This window comes from Daucus carota, chromosome 6, assembly GCF_001625215.2.
Source record: "Daucus carota subsp. sativus chromosome 6, DH1 v3.0, whole genome shotgun sequence".
Classification (NCBI taxonomy): Eukaryota; Viridiplantae; Streptophyta; class Magnoliopsida; order Apiales; family Apiaceae; genus Daucus; species Daucus carota.
This window is the reverse complement of record NC_030386.2, coordinates 39,050,791-39,069,866: the sequence shown is the minus strand read 5'-3', so window position 1 is coordinate 39,069,866 and position 19,076 is coordinate 39,050,791. Positions and strand designations below refer to the sequence as shown.

General features: G+C 35.2%; 4 protein-coding genes and 1 pseudogene across 4 annotated transcripts; all 5 read right to left on the bottom strand.

The window, feature by feature from the left end:
* Positions 1–670: 670 nt before the first annotated feature.
* On the bottom strand, positions 671–2,567 carry LOC108226352 (purine permease 3-like; annotated as a pseudogene).
* A 2,341-nt stretch (positions 2,568–4,908) lies between these two features.
* On the bottom strand, positions 4,909–7,156 carry LOC108225506 (cytochrome P450 CYP736A12-like). The gene is made up of 2 exons (XM_017400395.2): positions 6,298–7,156; positions 4,909–6,000 (listed from the first exon to the last, which is right to left on the bottom strand). The coding sequence occupies exons 1-2, from the start codon at positions 6,988–6,990 to the stop codon at positions 5,173–5,175; spliced, it is 1,521 nt and encodes a 506-aa protein (XP_017255884.1). The 5' UTR covers positions 6,991–7,156; the 3' UTR covers positions 4,909–5,172.
* Positions 7,157–7,508: 352 nt separating this feature from the next.
* Positions 7,509–9,451, bottom strand: LOC108226995 (purine permease 1-like). Its single transcript, XM_017401990.2, has 3 exons — positions 8,920–9,451; positions 8,392–8,717; positions 7,509–8,073 (listed from the first exon to the last, which is right to left on the bottom strand). Exons 1-3 carry the CDS (start codon positions 9,329–9,331, stop codon positions 7,729–7,731), a joined length of 1,083 nt encoding a protein of 360 aa, XP_017257479.1. The 5' UTR covers positions 9,332–9,451; the 3' UTR covers positions 7,509–7,728.
* A 621-nt stretch (positions 9,452–10,072) lies between these two features.
* LOC108225054 (purine permease 3) lies at positions 10,073–12,411 on the bottom strand. Its single transcript, XM_017399858.2, has 3 exons — positions 11,894–12,411; positions 11,016–11,341; positions 10,073–10,558 (listed from the first exon to the last, which is right to left on the bottom strand). The coding sequence occupies exons 1-3, from the start codon at positions 12,291–12,293 to the stop codon at positions 10,208–10,210; spliced, it is 1,077 nt and encodes a 358-aa protein (XP_017255347.1). The 5' UTR covers positions 12,294–12,411; the 3' UTR covers positions 10,073–10,207.
* A 2,414-nt stretch (positions 12,412–14,825) lies between these two features.
* On the bottom strand, positions 14,826–18,736 carry LOC108227974 (purine permease 1-like). Its single transcript, XM_017403401.2, has 3 exons — positions 17,966–18,736; positions 17,303–17,628; positions 14,826–15,305 (listed from the first exon to the last, which is right to left on the bottom strand). Exons 1-3 carry the CDS (start codon positions 18,393–18,395, stop codon positions 14,955–14,957), a joined length of 1,107 nt encoding a protein of 368 aa, XP_017258890.1. The 5' UTR covers positions 18,396–18,736; the 3' UTR covers positions 14,826–14,954.
* Between the last annotated feature and the right edge of the window lie 340 nt (positions 18,737–19,076).

The window sequence follows — 19,076 nt, the reverse complement described above, 5'->3', positions numbered from 1 at the left end:
ATATTAAAGAAGTTATCAAAAACGTGTTAAAAATATGTTTTAAACTTTTCTTTTTCTAACACCTCCATCGACTACTCTTGGTTAGCGGGGAATTAAAATTATTTTTTTTTACAAAATTTAAGGGACCAAGTATATATATGAGTAAATAGAACAAAATACATTAATTTTTCTAGCTTCCTCCGGTTCCGGGTAACGCCCTTCCTAGTTCCGCCCATTGGTAAAAGTCCATCTAAATGATTTGCGGGATCACAATCTGATTTAGTGAAATTTTCATTTGAGCTGTGTAATTTTTTTCTATTTTGTTATGTTTGAATTTTCTAACATCCCACATTGATTTTATAAAAAATATTTGGGTTTCTTATAAACACAAACAAATAACTGATATATATCATTTTGTTAGTACTTTTAGACTGACTTTTTGCTTCCGTTAAGTAGAGGCGCATCACTTTTAGACTGACTTTTTGCTTGTGTTGAGTAGAGGCGCATCACCGATCACTCCACCTCACCGCAGAGTTTCCTTCATAGAAAAACGTCCATGATTTCCCAATATTTCAATATATTTCAATTTTTTCGAGATTTGCATCTCTATGTAAGTGTCCATAACATCTAGAGTTGAGGTGGATATTGTCACAATCCATTAATCCAATAACAACAGGACTAGACTCCAGAGTAAGATAAGAAGTACCAACACCTTTCATTTTACAATATAGAGCACAAAAGCATAAAACATCAGATCAGACAATTATGCTAAATGTTACCTCTTAATATGTGTGACATGAGCAAAGAGCTCATCTAAATTGGGATGGAGGGAGTACATGACATTTATGGAACCACAATCTGATCCGTTGATGGTTCAATTTCAGCTGTGCAGTTCTTTTTCGTTTCTTTGCTCTGTTTAAATTCGCCATAAAAATAAGAAAAAAAAACCCACAACGAAAGAACAAGAGCAACTCCCTTCTCAGGTTGAAACTTTTCGTCATAAAAAATAACCGCTAAAATTTCTACGACCGGAAGTGAGAGGGTTATGATGATGCTAGATAACAAAGATGATCCACAAAATATGACTCCATTAACTCCCAGGAAGAAAAGCTGCCACATCATTGCAGTACAAACCAGTATTACGTAGTACTTTGTTTCTCCCAACTCGAAGCTTCGTGCTTCTCTTGATATTGCCTGCAGATATCCATATTCAGTGGTGAATTCATTTTCCAGCTGAACTAGTTTGTAAAGAAGTTAGTGCATTGAATTTTATTTTTTAAAACCTGTTTTATATTATATCTAAAGAGGAAATTACTGTTAAGTGACCAATTCTCCTAAAACCTCAAGGTGTTAGAGGAGGGTTTACCAGGATCATATTCTAACATTCCCCCTCACTCGAAAGCCCATTTATGGGTCGAGAATGGATCACGGGCGCCCATCTTTGGGCATAAACTTAGTGAAAGCCCATTATGGGTCGAGAATGGATCACGGGCGCCCATCTTTGGGCATAAACTTGCCTACGTGCCCTTAATAAATTATGAGAATATTGGGGGTCACAAAAGTCGAACTCGAGTATCCCGCGAGCCTAGGCTCTGATACCATGTTAAGGGACCAATTCTCCTAAAACCTCAAGGTGTTAGGAGGAGGGCTTACCAGGATCATATTCTAACAATTACGAGTCTCTGGGAGATGCTCTAACGAGTAGATAATGTTTGAACAAGCATAGAATGCATACCTCGAAGTCATTGTTAATGAACATCCCCCTTGTGCAGAAAATAGTGGCAAACAAGCACATAACCATTTGGATCTCCATGACTAACTGATAATTAACAACCTGATTCGCCTTCTGATACATCAGCTCGGTCAGTGGCAGTATAAGTCCATACGAGGCTGTTCCTCCAACTGCCACGATGAACCCTCTGACATAATCCCTTTGCGACTCTCCTTCTGGTCTGTCGGTGCTGGTATTTAGAGCTAGTACTCCAGCTCCCAGAGCCAGCAGAAAAACAGCATTCACCGAAAACGAACTGAATTTCTGCTTCACAAGAAAATATGCAAAAACTGCCACAAACGATCCATCTCAAAATATTAGTCTTGTTAGTCAATATTAAAATAATAAAATATGAGATATTTTTTTTTTATCAAGCAAGACTGATATTTTGAGATGGAGGGAGTAACGTTTTAGAAAATATACAGGGCATCGAAAAATTCAAGGAAAAACCTGCAGTGAACACAAGCTGTGATGAAGCTAATTATAGTGATGATGTTGACACAGGCAGTTTTGCTACGCCATATGTGAAGAGGTAGCCATCAAGACCGGAGAAAACACCAAGGACAGACGAGGCGAGGATCACGCGTGGCTTAAGGCTGAAGAGCTTGGCGCTGGAGTCAGCGCGGCGGTGGTAAAAGGTGAAAATGAGAACTATGAGGAGTAATGGCCAGGCTGAAGTTAAGAGCTAAGCTGATAACCAGATTCTTTTGCCACCATAGATGAAGTAGAGGCGATGGATAAGTGGACCACGGTCCAGGGGCGGATCTAGAGACGGAATGTAGGGGGGGCACCAAGCAAATTTTCGGAAAGCACCTATATATTTTTAAATTTAGGGGGGGCACTTCTGTAATTTTGTAAAATTTAGCATGGTGAAAAAATGTAAAAAAAAATTTTAGGGGGGGCACGTGTCCCCCCGTGCCTCTTACTAGATCCGCCCCTGGGACCACCACAGCTTCCTATGGAGAGGACTATGCAGTTTATTACAAGGAGGAGTTTTTTCATAGAGTGGCTTACCACTGTTTGTTCATTATGAGATGATCCATTAGTTCCATCTTCCATATCCACTGTGATTTCACAATTTCTTGATTTCTATAGTTTGAGCTAGGAGAGGGTAGTATATTATTGTTATGGGGTGTGTGAAAGCATGCTATAAGTGAAGTGTATGATTATTATATCATTAATCATTTCCGAATTGTAAAAGTTTTTCATGTATGAAAGAAACTCTCTGATCCGATCCTTTCGATATTGTATTTCGGTACAATTTAGTGACGTGAAAGTCTTATGACAAAAAATAAAAATAAAAAAATCATTTTCCGAATTAGAAATGAGTAGTTCAAACTACAATTTAGCTGAACTTCGAAAATCAGTTAATGTTTCCCCGAACCTTGATTTTAAAGTGAGAAAGTGCAGAAAATTTAATTAAAGTCACGACTGAGTTCGGAGAATAAAATATTTATTATTAATTTAAGCCTTTTCTCTCTTGAAATTCTAGTTCACTCAATGCAGATGATAATAAGAGATGATCATTCCATAATAATACGAGTTGATAGTGACATGTGAAACATTGTTGCATTTCATTAAAAAGAAATCCAAAACTATAATTCTGCACCCCACTTGTTTTTACCCTGATATAGGGATATGCATATCTTCCTGCATCTTACACAGTATTCATATCTGTGAATATATCTATCATTTAGGTTTGTCCACTAAACAAAAAATTATCATTTGACCTAAAAAGTAGGAGGGCACAAGAAAATATATACTCCCAAATGTTTATATTTGAGTTTGGCGCAAAGGTTAAAAAAATAAATATAATAATGATGAAAAAATAAGAAAAGTGAGAATAGCGATGTGATCACTTGATATATAATGTATAAAATAAGTATATTGGAGAAAAGTATCTGAGTTAGTTAAATTTTAAATTATAAAATTTTATAATATATAATAAATTTTAATTTACTTCTCACTTTGATCCACTTCTTTAAATCACTTAACTGTATATACATGGCTTCAATAACAATAACTACTGATTTTTGTATATTCCCCTTCCAATAGTCAGCAAAACAACAGCATTGATCTAAAACAAACTGAGTTTTTGCATGACAAGTTGAACTGCCTGCAATAAAAGGGTTTAGAACAGGTTAGTGGAAAGAACTATTTTATCATATTAGTGGATGCAAATTTTATCATATTATATATATAACGAAATACTACTTTATAATTTAATTTAGTTTAATGAAATAATGTTTGACACTATTCCATTGCTGACTGATTCAGTCATTAAAAAAGTAAAATGCAAGCCAACTAGACACAAATGGGCAAGCCCACTTCGATTTTAAAGTAAAAAGGTGTGGAAAATTTACTTAAATCCCAATAGAGTTTGGAGAACAAATTATCCATTATTTAAGCCTTTTCTCTTTTAAATTCTAATTCAGTTATATATTTTATTAATTATAGATAATAATATAATATGAAATTGTAGTTCCCTCACAATAATAAGAGTCGATAATGACATTGCTGTATTTAATAGAAAAATCCAAAACTATAATAATTCCTGCACCCCACATGAAAAAAAAAAAAAAAATAAACAAAAGTTGATCATTTAACCTAAAAAGTAGGATGGCGCAGGAAAATATTTACTTATTTAGACATATTCGGTGGCACTTCCATTATCATACTTCTATTTTAAGTGGAGCATTCTTTTTGTTCTGTTGACAGTGTTTGAAAACAAATCCCAGGGGAAAAAGAATCACAGTAAGATGACTATTGTGAATTAGAGGCGCGGTGGTGAGACTTTCCTTACTTCTCGTAAATAAGTCACTTATTTCTGAAAAATAATATATATAAATATGTACTTTTTTGAAAATGAGTACTAATTTTTTAAATAAGAAATGTTGAACGCCTTCGAGTAGTCGCCAAAACAACAGCATTGATAAAAACAAACTGATTTTTTGCTTGACAAGTAAAACTGCAAAACCTGCAATAAAAGGATTTAGAATAGGCTAATGGAAAAAACTATCTACTTGCTCCTCTCTGACAAGGTTGTGATTTCGAATCCTTACATCTCCTACCCTTTGTGGTGGAAATTTCTGTAGCATAATCTTCAAAATCATAGTTTATGACATCATAGACCGGCCCGGCCTAGAGGGAGGGCATTCAGGTCAACCGCTCAGGATCAAAAAATTTAAGGGCCCAATAATTATATAATCCATGCATTTGTTACTAGAATACATCGGTAACTAATCATATTAGCTCTATATGATATAGAGCTAATATGTTGGAGATGTTCATACATGCTCTAACAAGAACGTCAACTCAATACTCATATAGCTGTTAATATAATTTATATTTTTAAGATGCAACGTTCATTTTAGTGCTCAGGGATCACATTCAGAATAACATGTAATGATGATCAGTGGAACTTATGGTAGCCGTAGACTGGGTATGGCTAGGAGATGCTCTGCTCTTGGCACCGTCAGACCGAAAGATTCATCCATATTCAACTCATTAGGCAGTATGCCAGGAGGTAGCTCCCAATCAAAGCTGTGTACCAACTGAGCTACTACCAATTTTATGTTAATTAGGCCCAAGTGTATACCTGGACAGCCTCTCCGGCCTGAGCCAAATGGTATAAGTTGAAAACTTTTTCCCCGGAGATCTATGTCGGTGCCTGCAAATCTCTCTGGAAGGAATTCTTCGACGTTTTCAGACCAAATTCCAGGGTCCCGGCCTATGGCCCAAGTATTGATGAGAATGCGCGATTTCTTTGGTATGTAATATCCATCAACCACAGCATCTGTTGTCGACTCATGAGGTACTAATAGGGGTGCCACAGGATGTAATCGCATGCTTTCCTTGACTACCATATCTAGGTAATGAAGTTCTGACAAGTCTGACTCTTCCACAAATTCGCAATCTGCTCTGACCTTTTTAATTTCTTGTTGAACTAGCTTCATCACCCTTGGATGCCGTAAAAGTTCTGACAAGGTCCACTCAATTGCAGTTTGGGAGGTGTCAATACCTGCAAAAAGCATGTCTAACAGGATGGCTTTGATGTTTGATCGATTTATGTTCTGCGCTAAATGCTCATGAGTACTTGTGGGGTTATTTCTCAAAGATAGAATGACATCGATGAAATCCCTATTAAGTTTTTTGTCCTCATTGGATGCGTCGTGCTCATGATCATCAATGATAGTTTCCAAGACTTCGTCTGCTGCTCTGCTAGTAACTTTGAGCCGGCGAGTTAGTCCCTGATGACAAATCATAATTAGTTTTGATAAACATTATATAATCAAAACCTATATATTGAGGGAAAATTCCAGGTACCCCAAAATTTGTTCTCAAATTCTAGTTGACATTATTTGATTAGTTCCACTCACACCGATAATAATGAGACTCTCTGTATGCACATAAATCATCCAATTAAAATCAACAATTTGTTAACCACGTCATTTGGGGAAAAATTTTGGGACAAGATTTGGGGTAAGTATCATCAGATGAGGCCATAAACGTCGAAGTCAAATTTAGGAAAATAATTTTATTATTACCTGGAGATCAAGTGCTTGTAAAAATGGGACATAATCTGCAATATTGAAGGCTCCCATAACCTCTGCCAATTGGTGCAGAATCTCGCTTAAGTTAAACCTTTTGTGTCTGCTCTTGCCTAACAACATTCCACAAGTCATGTCTTCTATCAGACGTGTTACTTTTTCACTAACATCGACTATCACTTGTTTCTCTGCATCTTGTTTTAATGACTTGACCGCCAACCTCAGCTCCTCGCTTCTCAGCCCAGCCATAGAGTCGATCTTTGAGGCGCTGAGAAACTCCAATGTGCAAAACTTTCTCACACTCCTCCAATAAGGCCCATATTGATCACTAAATCCCATTGCTTTTGTGCCATTGAATGAGTAATAAGCGGAATGAGACTTGGGACGGCTAGCAAAAACGGTGTCATGGGTCTTGAGGAAGAGCTCGGCAGTACTAGGAGACGAGACGATTATGGCAGGAACAGAACCAAGGCGGAGGGACATTATGGGACCATATTTTTGGGACAGTTTGCAGAGAGTACGGTGAGGAAATTTTCCTAAAATGTGGAGGTGACCTATAATCGGTAAGCCTGGAGGACCCGGTGGTGTGTTGTGGTGCGGTTTCATGGTGAAGATGGTTCGGTACAGATAAATGAACGGCCAAACCAGTCCTACAAGTACCAAAATAGTGGTGAAATCCATCAGAGACATTGTGATGCGTAGAGCGTTTGTTGGCTGGATGTCAAAGGAATGTGATCCTTGCAATGGATATCCTTAGCCTTAAACCCAACCTCTAGCTAAAGTTAGATGCAACAAATTTACACAATAGAAAGGGCAGACAATTTGGGCCAAGTGCCTAATCTGCCACATCAGTGCCTGCTTGGCCTTCTGATATGTCAACTCAATCAATAGATCATAAACCCGGAGTTGAATAGAGGTCATATATCACTTTACTCATCGGTTTTAACAGGATATCTCATTAAAGTCATAAAAAATACATGTATCTCTAAATATTTTCTCGGAGTAAAAATAATATTTATGGAGTTCTGCACATTTTTCTTGAATATTATCACAACCAAGTGAAAATCTGTGATTCTAATATTTCATATAATATATTTATAATTAACTTAACGGAAATACCATTAAAAGTATGATTGTGATCAGAGAATCCGCAATAATTTAAAGAAATCAAAGACGAAACTGAACATCCAACAAAAACGCCTGCAATATTTGACTTGAATTCTCTAATATTTATTCACCTTCTTAGTTGAATCTCACATCACACTTAGACATGCTGCACAATTTGTATCAGTTTGCGTTCACTGTATGTGACATAAACATATTTAGTTGGCCACTGATCTTAAAATTAACATAATTTACCTATAAAGCAGGAGGGCAAACAGAACAAGCCCTGTTTTATATACATGCGAGTTAAACTAATATGCTTATTTAGCCATGATTCAGTGGCACTTCCATTTCAGCTGGGCTAGTATTCTCTTTTGTGTTTTGGGCGTGTTTCATTTCTCCGTAAAAATAAGAAACAAATCCCCAGAGAGAAAGAACAAGAGCAACTCCTTTCTCTGCTTGAAACTTCTCTTTGTACAGAAGAATAGCTAAAACTTCTGTTACTGGAAGTAAAACTGATATGATTACGCCAGATAACAAAGACGAGGCACAAAATATTACCCCTCCTGCACCTATCGCGAAAAACTGTGACAGCATTGCAGTACAAACTATTATTGTGTAGTACTTGGTTTCTCCTAGATCAAAGTTTCTTGCTTCCCTTGGTATTACCTGAAAAAATTGATTAAATTGGCGATTTTAATTCCTGATCACAAACCAAACAAAGTAGTATTTTCTCTGTTTTGAAATCTAGGTCGTTTGACTTTTTGACATGTATTTCTAAGTCTTTTGACCGCGTAGCTAAAATCATTATTTTTATAATTTTCTTTTTCTGAATGCTAATATTAATCATATAATTTTATCAAAAAAAATAAATTTAAAAATAATAATTTTAACTATGCAGTCGAACAACTTAGAAGTATATGTCAAAAAGTCAAACAACTTATATTTCAAAAAGAGAGGGAGTAATCAACTAACAGATAAACATACCTTGAAATCATTGTTGATGAGCATCCCGACGATGCCAAACAGAGTAGCAAAGAAATTTATGTACAATTGAATCTCCATTACCAATGGAAAATCGATGATTTGCTTTGCCTTCTGATATGTGTACTCAGTCAATGGCAATATGAATCCCCACACGGCCGATGCTGCAAGCGTCATAACGAACCCCAGAACGTACTCTTTATTCGACTCTCCTTCTGGCCTGTCGCTGTTCGTATGCAGTGCTAGAACACTGGATCCTATAGTCAGCAAAACGATAGCATTGACTGAAAATGGACTGAATTTTTGCTTGACAAGTAGATATGCAAAACCTGCAATCATAGGATTCAATATTAGGCTAGTGTTAAATTCCATGATTTAATAGAATTTTTTTCAGTTCCTAACTTTTAGCTAAAAATTAGTGAAAAATCATTTTTAGCCCGAGCTGATATGAAAAAAAATTAGTATTATCTAAAATTAGCCACAACTGTTTTCTAGTCCTGGTTCGGCCACTAATCTTAAGAGAAAGCATACCTGCAGTGAATGCAAGTTGTGATGCAATCACTAGTACTGATGTAGACACGGGCAGTTTCGATATGCCATATGCATAGAGGTAGTTACCAACACCAGTGAGAGCACCAAGGACAGCCGAGAAGAGGACCAGCCGTGGTTTCATGTTAAACAGCTTGGCACTGGAGTCCCCCCTGATGACACGATGATGGTAAAAGGCCGCGATCATAATAACAAGAATAAATGGCCAGCCGGCACTCAAGAGACAACTTGATAGCCACACTCTGTTGCCACCATGGATGAAATAGAGGCGCGTGATCAGTGGCAAACCGCAGTTCCCTATGAAGAGTCCTACGAAACTCAATATCAGGAGAGCCTTTTTTGCAGAGGGCCTTTGGAGAGGTGAAACTTGAGAATCTGATTCCATGTCCACCATAATGAAATCCCAAAACTACTGTGATGATCTTAATATTGCAATTTAGTCTGGTAATTAAAGACTAATGATCAGAATCAGACGTGCTAACTACTAGTTTAACAGCAAAATTCAAACATTTTTAGTTTATTTTTTAACTAAGAATGATGACTACTTGATATTGAGTTAAGAGTTGTTTTTTGTTAAACATATTTATCTTTCTTTTTTAAGTTATGCAATCAAGTCATTTTTATACTGTTGTTGACATTCTTAGGAGTGGAATTTTGTATCTAGTGCATATTTTACTACAAGTGCAGTTAAACAAATCGTGATTTTCTGTTGTTGATAACGGTTTTTAGGAGTGTCCGGCAGTCCAGACTATATTATTAGTGTTCCAAGCGTACTAAACGTAGAAATATTGTTAGTCCAGACTCTGTGTTTTAGGCTTTTTGTTTCATATTCACCTTGGCTTTTCAATAAAATTTTTCTAGAATTTCATATCTTGTTCTATACTGTGTATGTTATAAGACTTCAGATCATGAGATTAGGCGGACTCCTTCCTTATTCAGTCCGATTAGAAAAAAAAATAGTGCACGAGTCTAGGGCCAAAACACTTCCTCTGCCCCCGCTATGTTTCTCAGTGCTTAGGGCCGAGACACTTCCTCTTCCCCCTGCAATGCTTCTCTTTACGACATAAGGTGCCATCGCAGAATCTAATAAAATTAAATTACTTCAGAAGAAATCAGGCGCGTAGAGAAGAACACATAGCTAAATTGTAACATCCTCTTTTTAAAATTGTTTTCGTCAAGTACATATCTGCATAATGTTGTTAGAAGAGATGTTTCCAAATATCACACGAATACAAAAAGACAAGATTATACATGCTAGTTAAGTATGTACTTATTTCACAGAAGTCTGGTTTATTGGCAGTTCCGTTTCAGCTGGGCTATTCTTCTCTGATTTCTTGCTGTGTTTTATTTCACCGTAGAAGTAAGAAACAAATCCCCAGAGAGAGAGAACAAGAGCAACTCCTTTCTCCGCTTGAAATTTTTCTCCGAAAAACAGAACAGCTAAAACTTCAGTAACGGGTAGCAGAACTGCTACGACGATGCCAGATAACAAAGATGAGGAACAAAATATCACTCCTCCTGCTCCTAAATTGAAAAACTGCGACGAAATTACAATGCAGACTAATATTATGTAGTAATTTGCTTCCCCTAAATCAAAGTTTCTTGCTTCTCTGGGTATTGCCTGCAATGTTTAGATTAAATCATCAATAATTCAATATCAGTATTGAGCTCCTTTCGCTGAGTTTAAAATTATGACATATGACTTGACATGATTGAGAGCGTAAAATGTGTGTTTAGGTCAATTTGACTTATTAATAACTTATTGGTTATTAAAAATTTAATAATAAAAATAAAAATGATTTTGGGTAACTTATGATTTATGAGTTACTTTTATTAAAAAATAATTTATAAAAAATTAAATCACTCAAATATACATCAAACTTACATCTGGTTTTAAGTCAGTTTCCAACTTATTTCTCACTTTAGGTCAGAAAAAGCTATAAGCCCATGGCTTAAAGTATAGACAACAAACAAACTCATTATCTGTTAATCACTGAACAAATTATTCTATCTTGTTCGCAAACTAAAATTCGAGCCTTTTCTAGGGGACTAAGTTGAGGGCTAAACGATGATCATACCTTGAAATCATTGTTGATGAGCATCCCGACAATGCCAACCAGAGTGGCGAAAAAACACATAACCAGTTGAATTTCCATCACCAGCGGATAATCAATAACCTGCTTCGCCTTCTGATACATCAACTCGATCAATGGCAATATAAATCCCCACAAGGCGGCTGCTCCAAGCGTCATAACAAACCCCAGAACATACTCTCTTTTCGACTCTCCTTCTGGCCTATCGCTGTTCGTATGCAGGGCTAGTACTCCGGAACCAATAGTCAGCAACACAACAGCATTGATCGAAAACGAACTGAATTTTTGCTTCACAAGTAAATACGCAAAACCTGCAATCAAAATCATCAGTCATAGACATGGGCGGATCTAGACCCAAAATCTTAGGGGGGCACCAAGCAAATTTTCGAAAAAAACCTATATATTTTCAAATTTTGGGGGGGCACTTCTATAATTTTGTAAAATTTAGAATGGTGAAAAAAAGTAAAAAATAATTTTAGGGGGGCACGTGTCCCCCGCCTCTTCCTAGATCCGCCCCTGGTCATAGACCAGTGTCAAGCACTCTTACTTGTTCCGTCCCAATTTAACTGTCTGTCCGTCTTGTTTGACTATTTGACAAAAGATCAAATAACACGTCAAATAGTCAAACAATACTGATGAATTAGAACAGCAAAATAAAAATACTATAAATTTCTTTTGAAATCCTGAATATAATCAAATGACATGCTTGGATAAAAAAGAAGTTGATTTGAATTTCATTTGAAATCTAAGACATTCAAATACCCGTATAAAACTGATAATTTGAAATTACAACTCAAATCATGTCATTTAAAATCCAAAATTTAAATAAAACACATATTCACAAACGCAATCTAAATGTAAACCTGCAGTAAAAGCAAGCTGCGAAGCAACCACAAGTGCTGCAGTGGACACAGGCAGTTTCGCCACACCATACGAATACAGATAGTTATCCAGCCCGATCAAAACACCAACGACAGCCGAGGCGACGATCAACCGTGGCCTAATGTTAAACATCTTAGCCGTGGAGTTCCCCGTGGTGGCGCGACGATGGTAGAAAGTGAAAACTATGACAGCGAGGATGATCGGCCAGCCAGCAGTTAAGAGGCAAGTAGAGAGCCAGATTCTTTTGCCACCGTGGATGAAGTAGAGGCGCATGAGCAGTGGGCACCCACAGCTGCCCACAGAGAGGAGTATGCAGTTTAAGACAAGGAGCAAGGGGCTTTTATGAGGTGAAACATGAGTGTTTGATTCCATGTTCACCATGATTTCTCTGCACTATTTTTTTTTTTTTTTTTTTACATATAAAGACTCAGAGTGCATTCATAAACTCATGCAACTATGCAAGCCCTGTGGTGACACTGGAACATAGTGGGGAGCTTCTGAAAATAGCCCATGTAACTTATCAATCACCTGATTAGACATTGTAAGCATTATAATGGGTTCCACCTATTTGATTTTTAAAAATCAAATATTTTTCAAGACCAATATATAATTCTTATATATATATTTTTGAAGACCAATATGATGAGTTTAATAAATTAACTATTGTTATTATATTTTGATATATTTAAGTGATGCTCTAATCAATTATTCTAACTAATTTCCAATTATCCAATATTCCAAGATGGTATTTTCACACAATCTAAATAAAGATATAATAATTTGTCTGTCTGAATTTTTTGTATTACGAATAATTTATTTGTCAAATATAACAAAAATAAATTTGATAGTTTATCCATTTGAATGATGATATTTAATTTTGTAAAATCACAAATATAAATTAATTTGTTGGAATATTTATTTTTTCTTTTAAGTAAATTTTAAATCGTTTTTTAATTTATTTTATAAACAAATATTTTTTAACTAAAAATTGAAAAATAAGTTTCAGTCTGCGATTTTAAATGAAGCCAAAAAGCCTCAGTAGTATAAAATGATAATAAATCATTCATGTATTCTTAATCTTAATTTAACTATATTAATTTTCAGCTATTTAATATAAATGATACTACGTAACCTGAGTGATTTATCCACATATGTATCTCAAATTGCTGACCTTACAATGAATTTATCTTGATCTGTTCTTAACAAAACAAGAATGGTTGGAGTTTCAGTGGAAGTAAACATATACGTGTGGGTATTAACCACGACTAAAATCATATATACGTGTGATAATTTGCTTGCCGATTATCATTGGTGCTTTGTGGAAAAATCATAAATATATGAGCGGTGTTAATCTTCCACAAAAAAAATCAAAAAATGGTGAGCATATGTGTATGCACGCGAGCCTCATATTGTTACTGAAAAAATTATTAATTATATAAATGACAATTCGAAAATAATCTGAAATAATATTTCGGTTTTCAGACATTTTCCTAAGTGTATACATGCTCATACATGCAACACATTTGTTGAATTAGTAGCTAATTTATCATACATCGTAAAGTCTGTGAATTTAGGGGGTCATATTTAAGTATTCTTTTTTCAATATAGACATTAATAAATATTTCATATTTACTAGAAATATATGTATATTTATTATTTATATTTCACAAATAAGCTAATAACAACATTGCATTATTAGTTGTGTATGTATGTGAAATCAGGAATAATTATATTGGTGGGACCCACGATTTGTTGACTAGCCCTAGTCTACTACTTCAAGTCTGCAATTGGATCAGAAATCACCGTCACTCTAGTGACAATGTGACATATACCTACTCGGTGGATAAGTGGAGTATTTACCGACTCCAGTTATGAGTGAAAGAGAGATAAAATAACTATCATAAAATTAACTACTCCGTAATTCCGGATTGTATATTAAATATTTAATATATTTTTATCTCACTCCCGCTCGAGTCCGAACATTTTAGTCGAACTTGACTGAGCTTGGCGGATCTCGAATTGGCTTGACTCGATTACACACTCTGTTACAACTATAAAATACTAATATCTTTTGTATTTGAGTTGTTAGTTTAAAATTTTATTCTTCGCAACAAGATATTGGATACGATATGACATTCGAGTTTCGAATACTAAGTATCTGAGACTAAACAAAGATCGGGTGGATTATAGCGTAGACACGAAATAATCTGTTCATTGCTGACTGCTGAGGAATGGGTAATGCATACCTGCATTCGAGAAAAAAATGACATATTTGTGGGGTATGATAGATTATATGTTCAGTTTTTTTTTCTCTCACCATTATATTTGGCCTCGTGTTTTATTGCACTTGTATGATTAATCATATACTCCCTCAAGGCACCAAGATTTTTTCCACACAATTCTAGGTGCTTTGACCATCTATTTAAGATTATTGTTTTAAAATTTTTCTTTTTCTGAATTAAAATATGTGATATATATATATATTTTAATTTAGAAAAAAATATTAAAAAAAAATAATTTTAAGTATGTGATCAAAGCACCTAGAATTGTGTAAAAAAATCTTAGTGTCTTGTAATAAGAGAGAGAGAGTATTTATATTACGTCGGAATCAACAAACTGCTCAAGCATTCACCACCTAGCTAGCTGACACGCTAAAATTTTGGCACTACTCCCCGGTCCCCACCACAAAAGCTTTACACTTCATAATTTCTTTAAAATAATATTATTAAGTTATATATATGTGTAAAAAATTAAATAGAATTCTGCAGTGGAATTTTAGTGGTTCATAGTTCTATTTTAAGTTTTGGTTCTCTATTGAATGTGTATCTGTTAGTCCGACGAAAAATATTAATCCAACAAGATTACTTAATCGAGATTCAATTAACTAGATTCAACTCTATTTCACTACCTACGAATCTGAAATGTATCTCATGTATTTTCTGCAATGCAGAAAGGAATACATTGCACAAGCCACAAAGTACAAACCACAGTATTATTCATTAGTTTCTGCTACATAATTAATACTCCTATATAATACACAGCTTACGGAAGCGCAGTTCGATTTATTTGCAATTCCATTTCAGCTTCGGCTTTCTTTTCTGCATTTTTGCTGTGTTTGAATTCGCCGTAGAAGTACGAGACAAATCCCCAGAGAGAAAGAACGAGAGCAACTCCTTTCTCCGCTTGAAATTTTTCTTTGAAAAAAATAACAGCTAATACTTCGATAACGGGAAGTAAAACCGCTATTATGATGCCCGATAACAAAGACGAAGCGCAGAAAATAACTCCTCCGGCTCCTATAAAGAAGAACTGCCATATTATTCCGCTGCAGACCAGTACCACATAGTATTTTGTTTCCCCTAGATCAAAGTTTCTTGCTTCCCTTGGTATTGCCTGCAGATTAATCGTGTTAAACAATGAACTCCGTTGAAATATAACATACGATTCATTGAGGGTATTTCTCTAACATGTTACTCCCTCCGTCCGTCTTAGGTTCTTTACGTTACTTTTTGGTACGCATTTTAAAACCGCTATAAAGTATATTTGCAAAATGTATATATTTTTTTAAAAATTCCTAAAAAAAAGTTTGACGTTTAACTTTTTATTCAAAAAAGGAAAAATTTAAAAAAACGTTATAAAACTATACTTTACAAGAGCCTCAAAATACGTGCAAATAGTATACGTAAGCTATCTGTTGGGACGGAGGGAGTACATTTTTAGATTGACTATTTTTCAACATGATATCCGATCTCTGATTTAGTAGAGGACTGAATTTCTGAATACTATAACAATAAAATATGAACAAGATGGGAATATCTGATCCACTCTTCAACTCATAAAATAAGATTTCGAGCGTTAAAAAAAGGCTACCTTCGACAAAGAAGATTATGATGAAAAATAACTGAATTTGATCGTTTTTTCCCAGATTTATTATATAGCCGTTGTTTTCTTGTAGTAAAAGAATTGTGATATTATTTGGAATGAACAAACACCAGGACACTCCAGTGATGGTCCATTTTTGGGTAGGGCTAATGATATGTAGTCGAAGATTTAATAGTTAGATTGCAGTGGTTTGAATTGTCCTGATCAACTTGAATATTGGTCCCTTGTGTGCGCGCCACTAGCTCACCCAACTCTTCCCTTATTTACTCTCCCATCTACTCATAATAGACAACTTCTTTAGACTTGTAGGAATGAATGAATTCAGACTCGTGCAGTTAAGCCGGGTCTGAGATTGCAAGCGACTGATTTAATCATCTTTGCCTTCTTTTTACCGTTACAAGCTACTAGTTCTAGATTTCTTATATGAATGTAAAAAAGTAATTCGTTTCGCTCAACTGAAAATTATGATTTATAACTTAATATGACTTAATATAATTAGCTGAGAGTTTATTAGCTGTCTGTTTAGACGATTTTAACTTATTATGAGTTATTAAAAATATAATAATAAAATAAAATTTAATAAAAATAAGTCAGTTTCCCTACTTATTCATGACTTTAAGTCAATTTTTGACTTATCACAAAAAAAAATATTTTTCAGTTTAAAATTATAAACACTTTTAAGTCCCGACAAGCCCGAAACAAACAGGCTCCTAGTGACGGTGTTTTGTTTGTGACTGATAAAACCGCCGGAAGTTGTTATATACAGTCGGTAGTCCAGCCACAATTTCTACCAACTAGGTTTTAGTGAGTGACCAGAAGTTGTTAGGCTACAAGACTTACATATACCTGAACCTGACCCAATAAAAAAGGTTATTTCGCTTCCATTTTCCTTATGAATGACAAAAAATTTGTCAGGCCCCAAATTTTACAGATACCTTAATTCAAAAAAGGTGACTTTTATTTGCAATTAGAAAAAGTTCAACCAGATGTGACATGTGTGACTTTGTTTTACTGATGAAAATAATTTGAATTTGGGAGACAGCTAGTAATAGTGATAACGAGATTCCATTGTTAAAAAGAAGATTCCGTTTTCTTTGACCACGGCCCCTAAAATCAATCCCAAAGAAATTACAAATCTACCTCACGGTTTAAAATATTTTCAAGTGGTTTCAGGTAAATTTTGAAATCTAGTAAAATTATCATTTTTAACGAATTAGTGAATATATAAATTGACATATATATGGTGTTTTAATAATATTTCATGAACTCATATATTACTTATACCATATTGTGAGTTAAAAAAATGAGAAGGAACAAATTCATTTTATTTTTATTTTTATATTTGTGTTTTTTATAGAAAAAATAAGGTATTATTTTTTAAAAATGAATTTGTCCAAACAGTCCTGAATACCAAGTTCACAATTAACTAAGCATGGCATGCATGCAAAGCTAACTAATTATTTTTAACTACGTAGAAACTTAGGGTTAAACAAAACAAGGATGCATACCTGGAAATCTTTGTTGATGAGCATCCCCACAGTGCAGAAAAGAGTGGCGAATAAACCCATGACCATTTGAATCTCCATCACCAGCGGAAAATCAACAGCCTGCTTTGCTTTCTGATATATCAGCTCAATCGCCGGCAATATAAATCCGTACAACGCCGCAGCTCCGAGTGTCAGCACAAACCCTAGAATGTACTCTTTTTTCGACTCTCCTTCCGGCCTGTCGCTGCTCGTGTGCAGGGCTAGTACTCCGGATCCAATTGTCAGCAGAACAACAGCGTTAATCGAAAATGAAGTGAATTTCTGCTTCACTAGTAAATACGCAAAACCTGCAATGACAAAAGGATTTGTTAATAAATAAACGGATTTTCTAGCGTGTGCCCATCAAAACCACTTTTTAGTTAGGTGGTGATTTTTATTGGCTACAATATTCTTAGTAAAAAAGATGACCCGCAAAAATTTCTACCAATAAAATCTTCCACTAAGTGAAAAATAGTTGTCAGTGTGTATATGGGCAGACTAACAAATGGTCATTACACAACCCCACTATTCTTGAAAAGAGAGAACGAACTATATTTATAAACAAGTAACATTTTCTAAAATGACTTATAAAACAAAACAGAAGGAGTATTATTCAACTTAACGTAACAAAAATAAATGCAGAACCTGCGGTAAATGCAAGCTGAGATGCAATAACTAGGGCTGATGTGGACACAGGCAGTTTAGCTATTCCATATGAGAAGAGGTAGTTATCCACACCGGTGAGACCACCAACGACAGCAGAGGCGAGGATCAAGCGCAGCTTCATGTTGAAGAGCTTGCTAGTGTAGTCACCCGTGGTGGCACGACGGTGGTAGAAGGCGGCGATGAGAACAATGATAATCAAAGGCCAGCCGGCCGTTATGAGCCAGCTTGACAGCCAGATTCTGTTGCCACCGTGGATGAAGTAGAGGCGCATGATCAATGGACCACCGCAGTTTCCTATGGAGAGGGATATGCAGCTTATTATGAGTAACATTTTTCTCGTAGAGGGGCTAAGTACAGATACTTCTGTCTCGTGAAGCGATGCATCAGTTTCGGCTTCCTTGTTCTCCATGATTTTTTGCTGTACAAATTCTCTAGCTAGTTCTATTTACTCCTATAGACTGTGATGACTGATGAGTGTTTGGACGAGCTTATAAGCTACTTAAATCCGAAAAATATGTATATTTTCCGGGTTACGAGTTATTTATAAGTTAAGTCAAACGCGATTGTAAACTCATGCAATCAAAGAAATCACTGGTGTATTCATGAGTCATGACATGATTTGCCGGTCGGTGACACGTAGAAATGAGATGTTTTTACATGCAAATATAAACCGATGAATCAAATCAAGCTTTAAGTCTTTTAGAGTTTTGGTGAAAACTTTAGGCTTTAGGAGTGTTGGCCACTGCTAGCTAGTCGAACTAATCTACGGGCTTAATATTCGTTTGGGTCCGAGAGGTATTGAATATCTTATTTAAAAGTGCATCCTGAATACTTAAAAGAATTTGGATTTTTTTTTCCATTTCAAAATCTAATATTTTAAAATTATAACTCAATTAATAGAATATATATATATATATATATATATATATATATCAAATCAATTGCATGTCTATTAGAACATTCATATTATACACGTAGTTTTTCTTAATTTAAGAGAAAAGACTATCTCAAATTCTATGTTAATAATTTATCAGTTAGTTCAGTTTTGTTACTATTCTGATTTACTTTTTAATCAAATCTTACGGATATT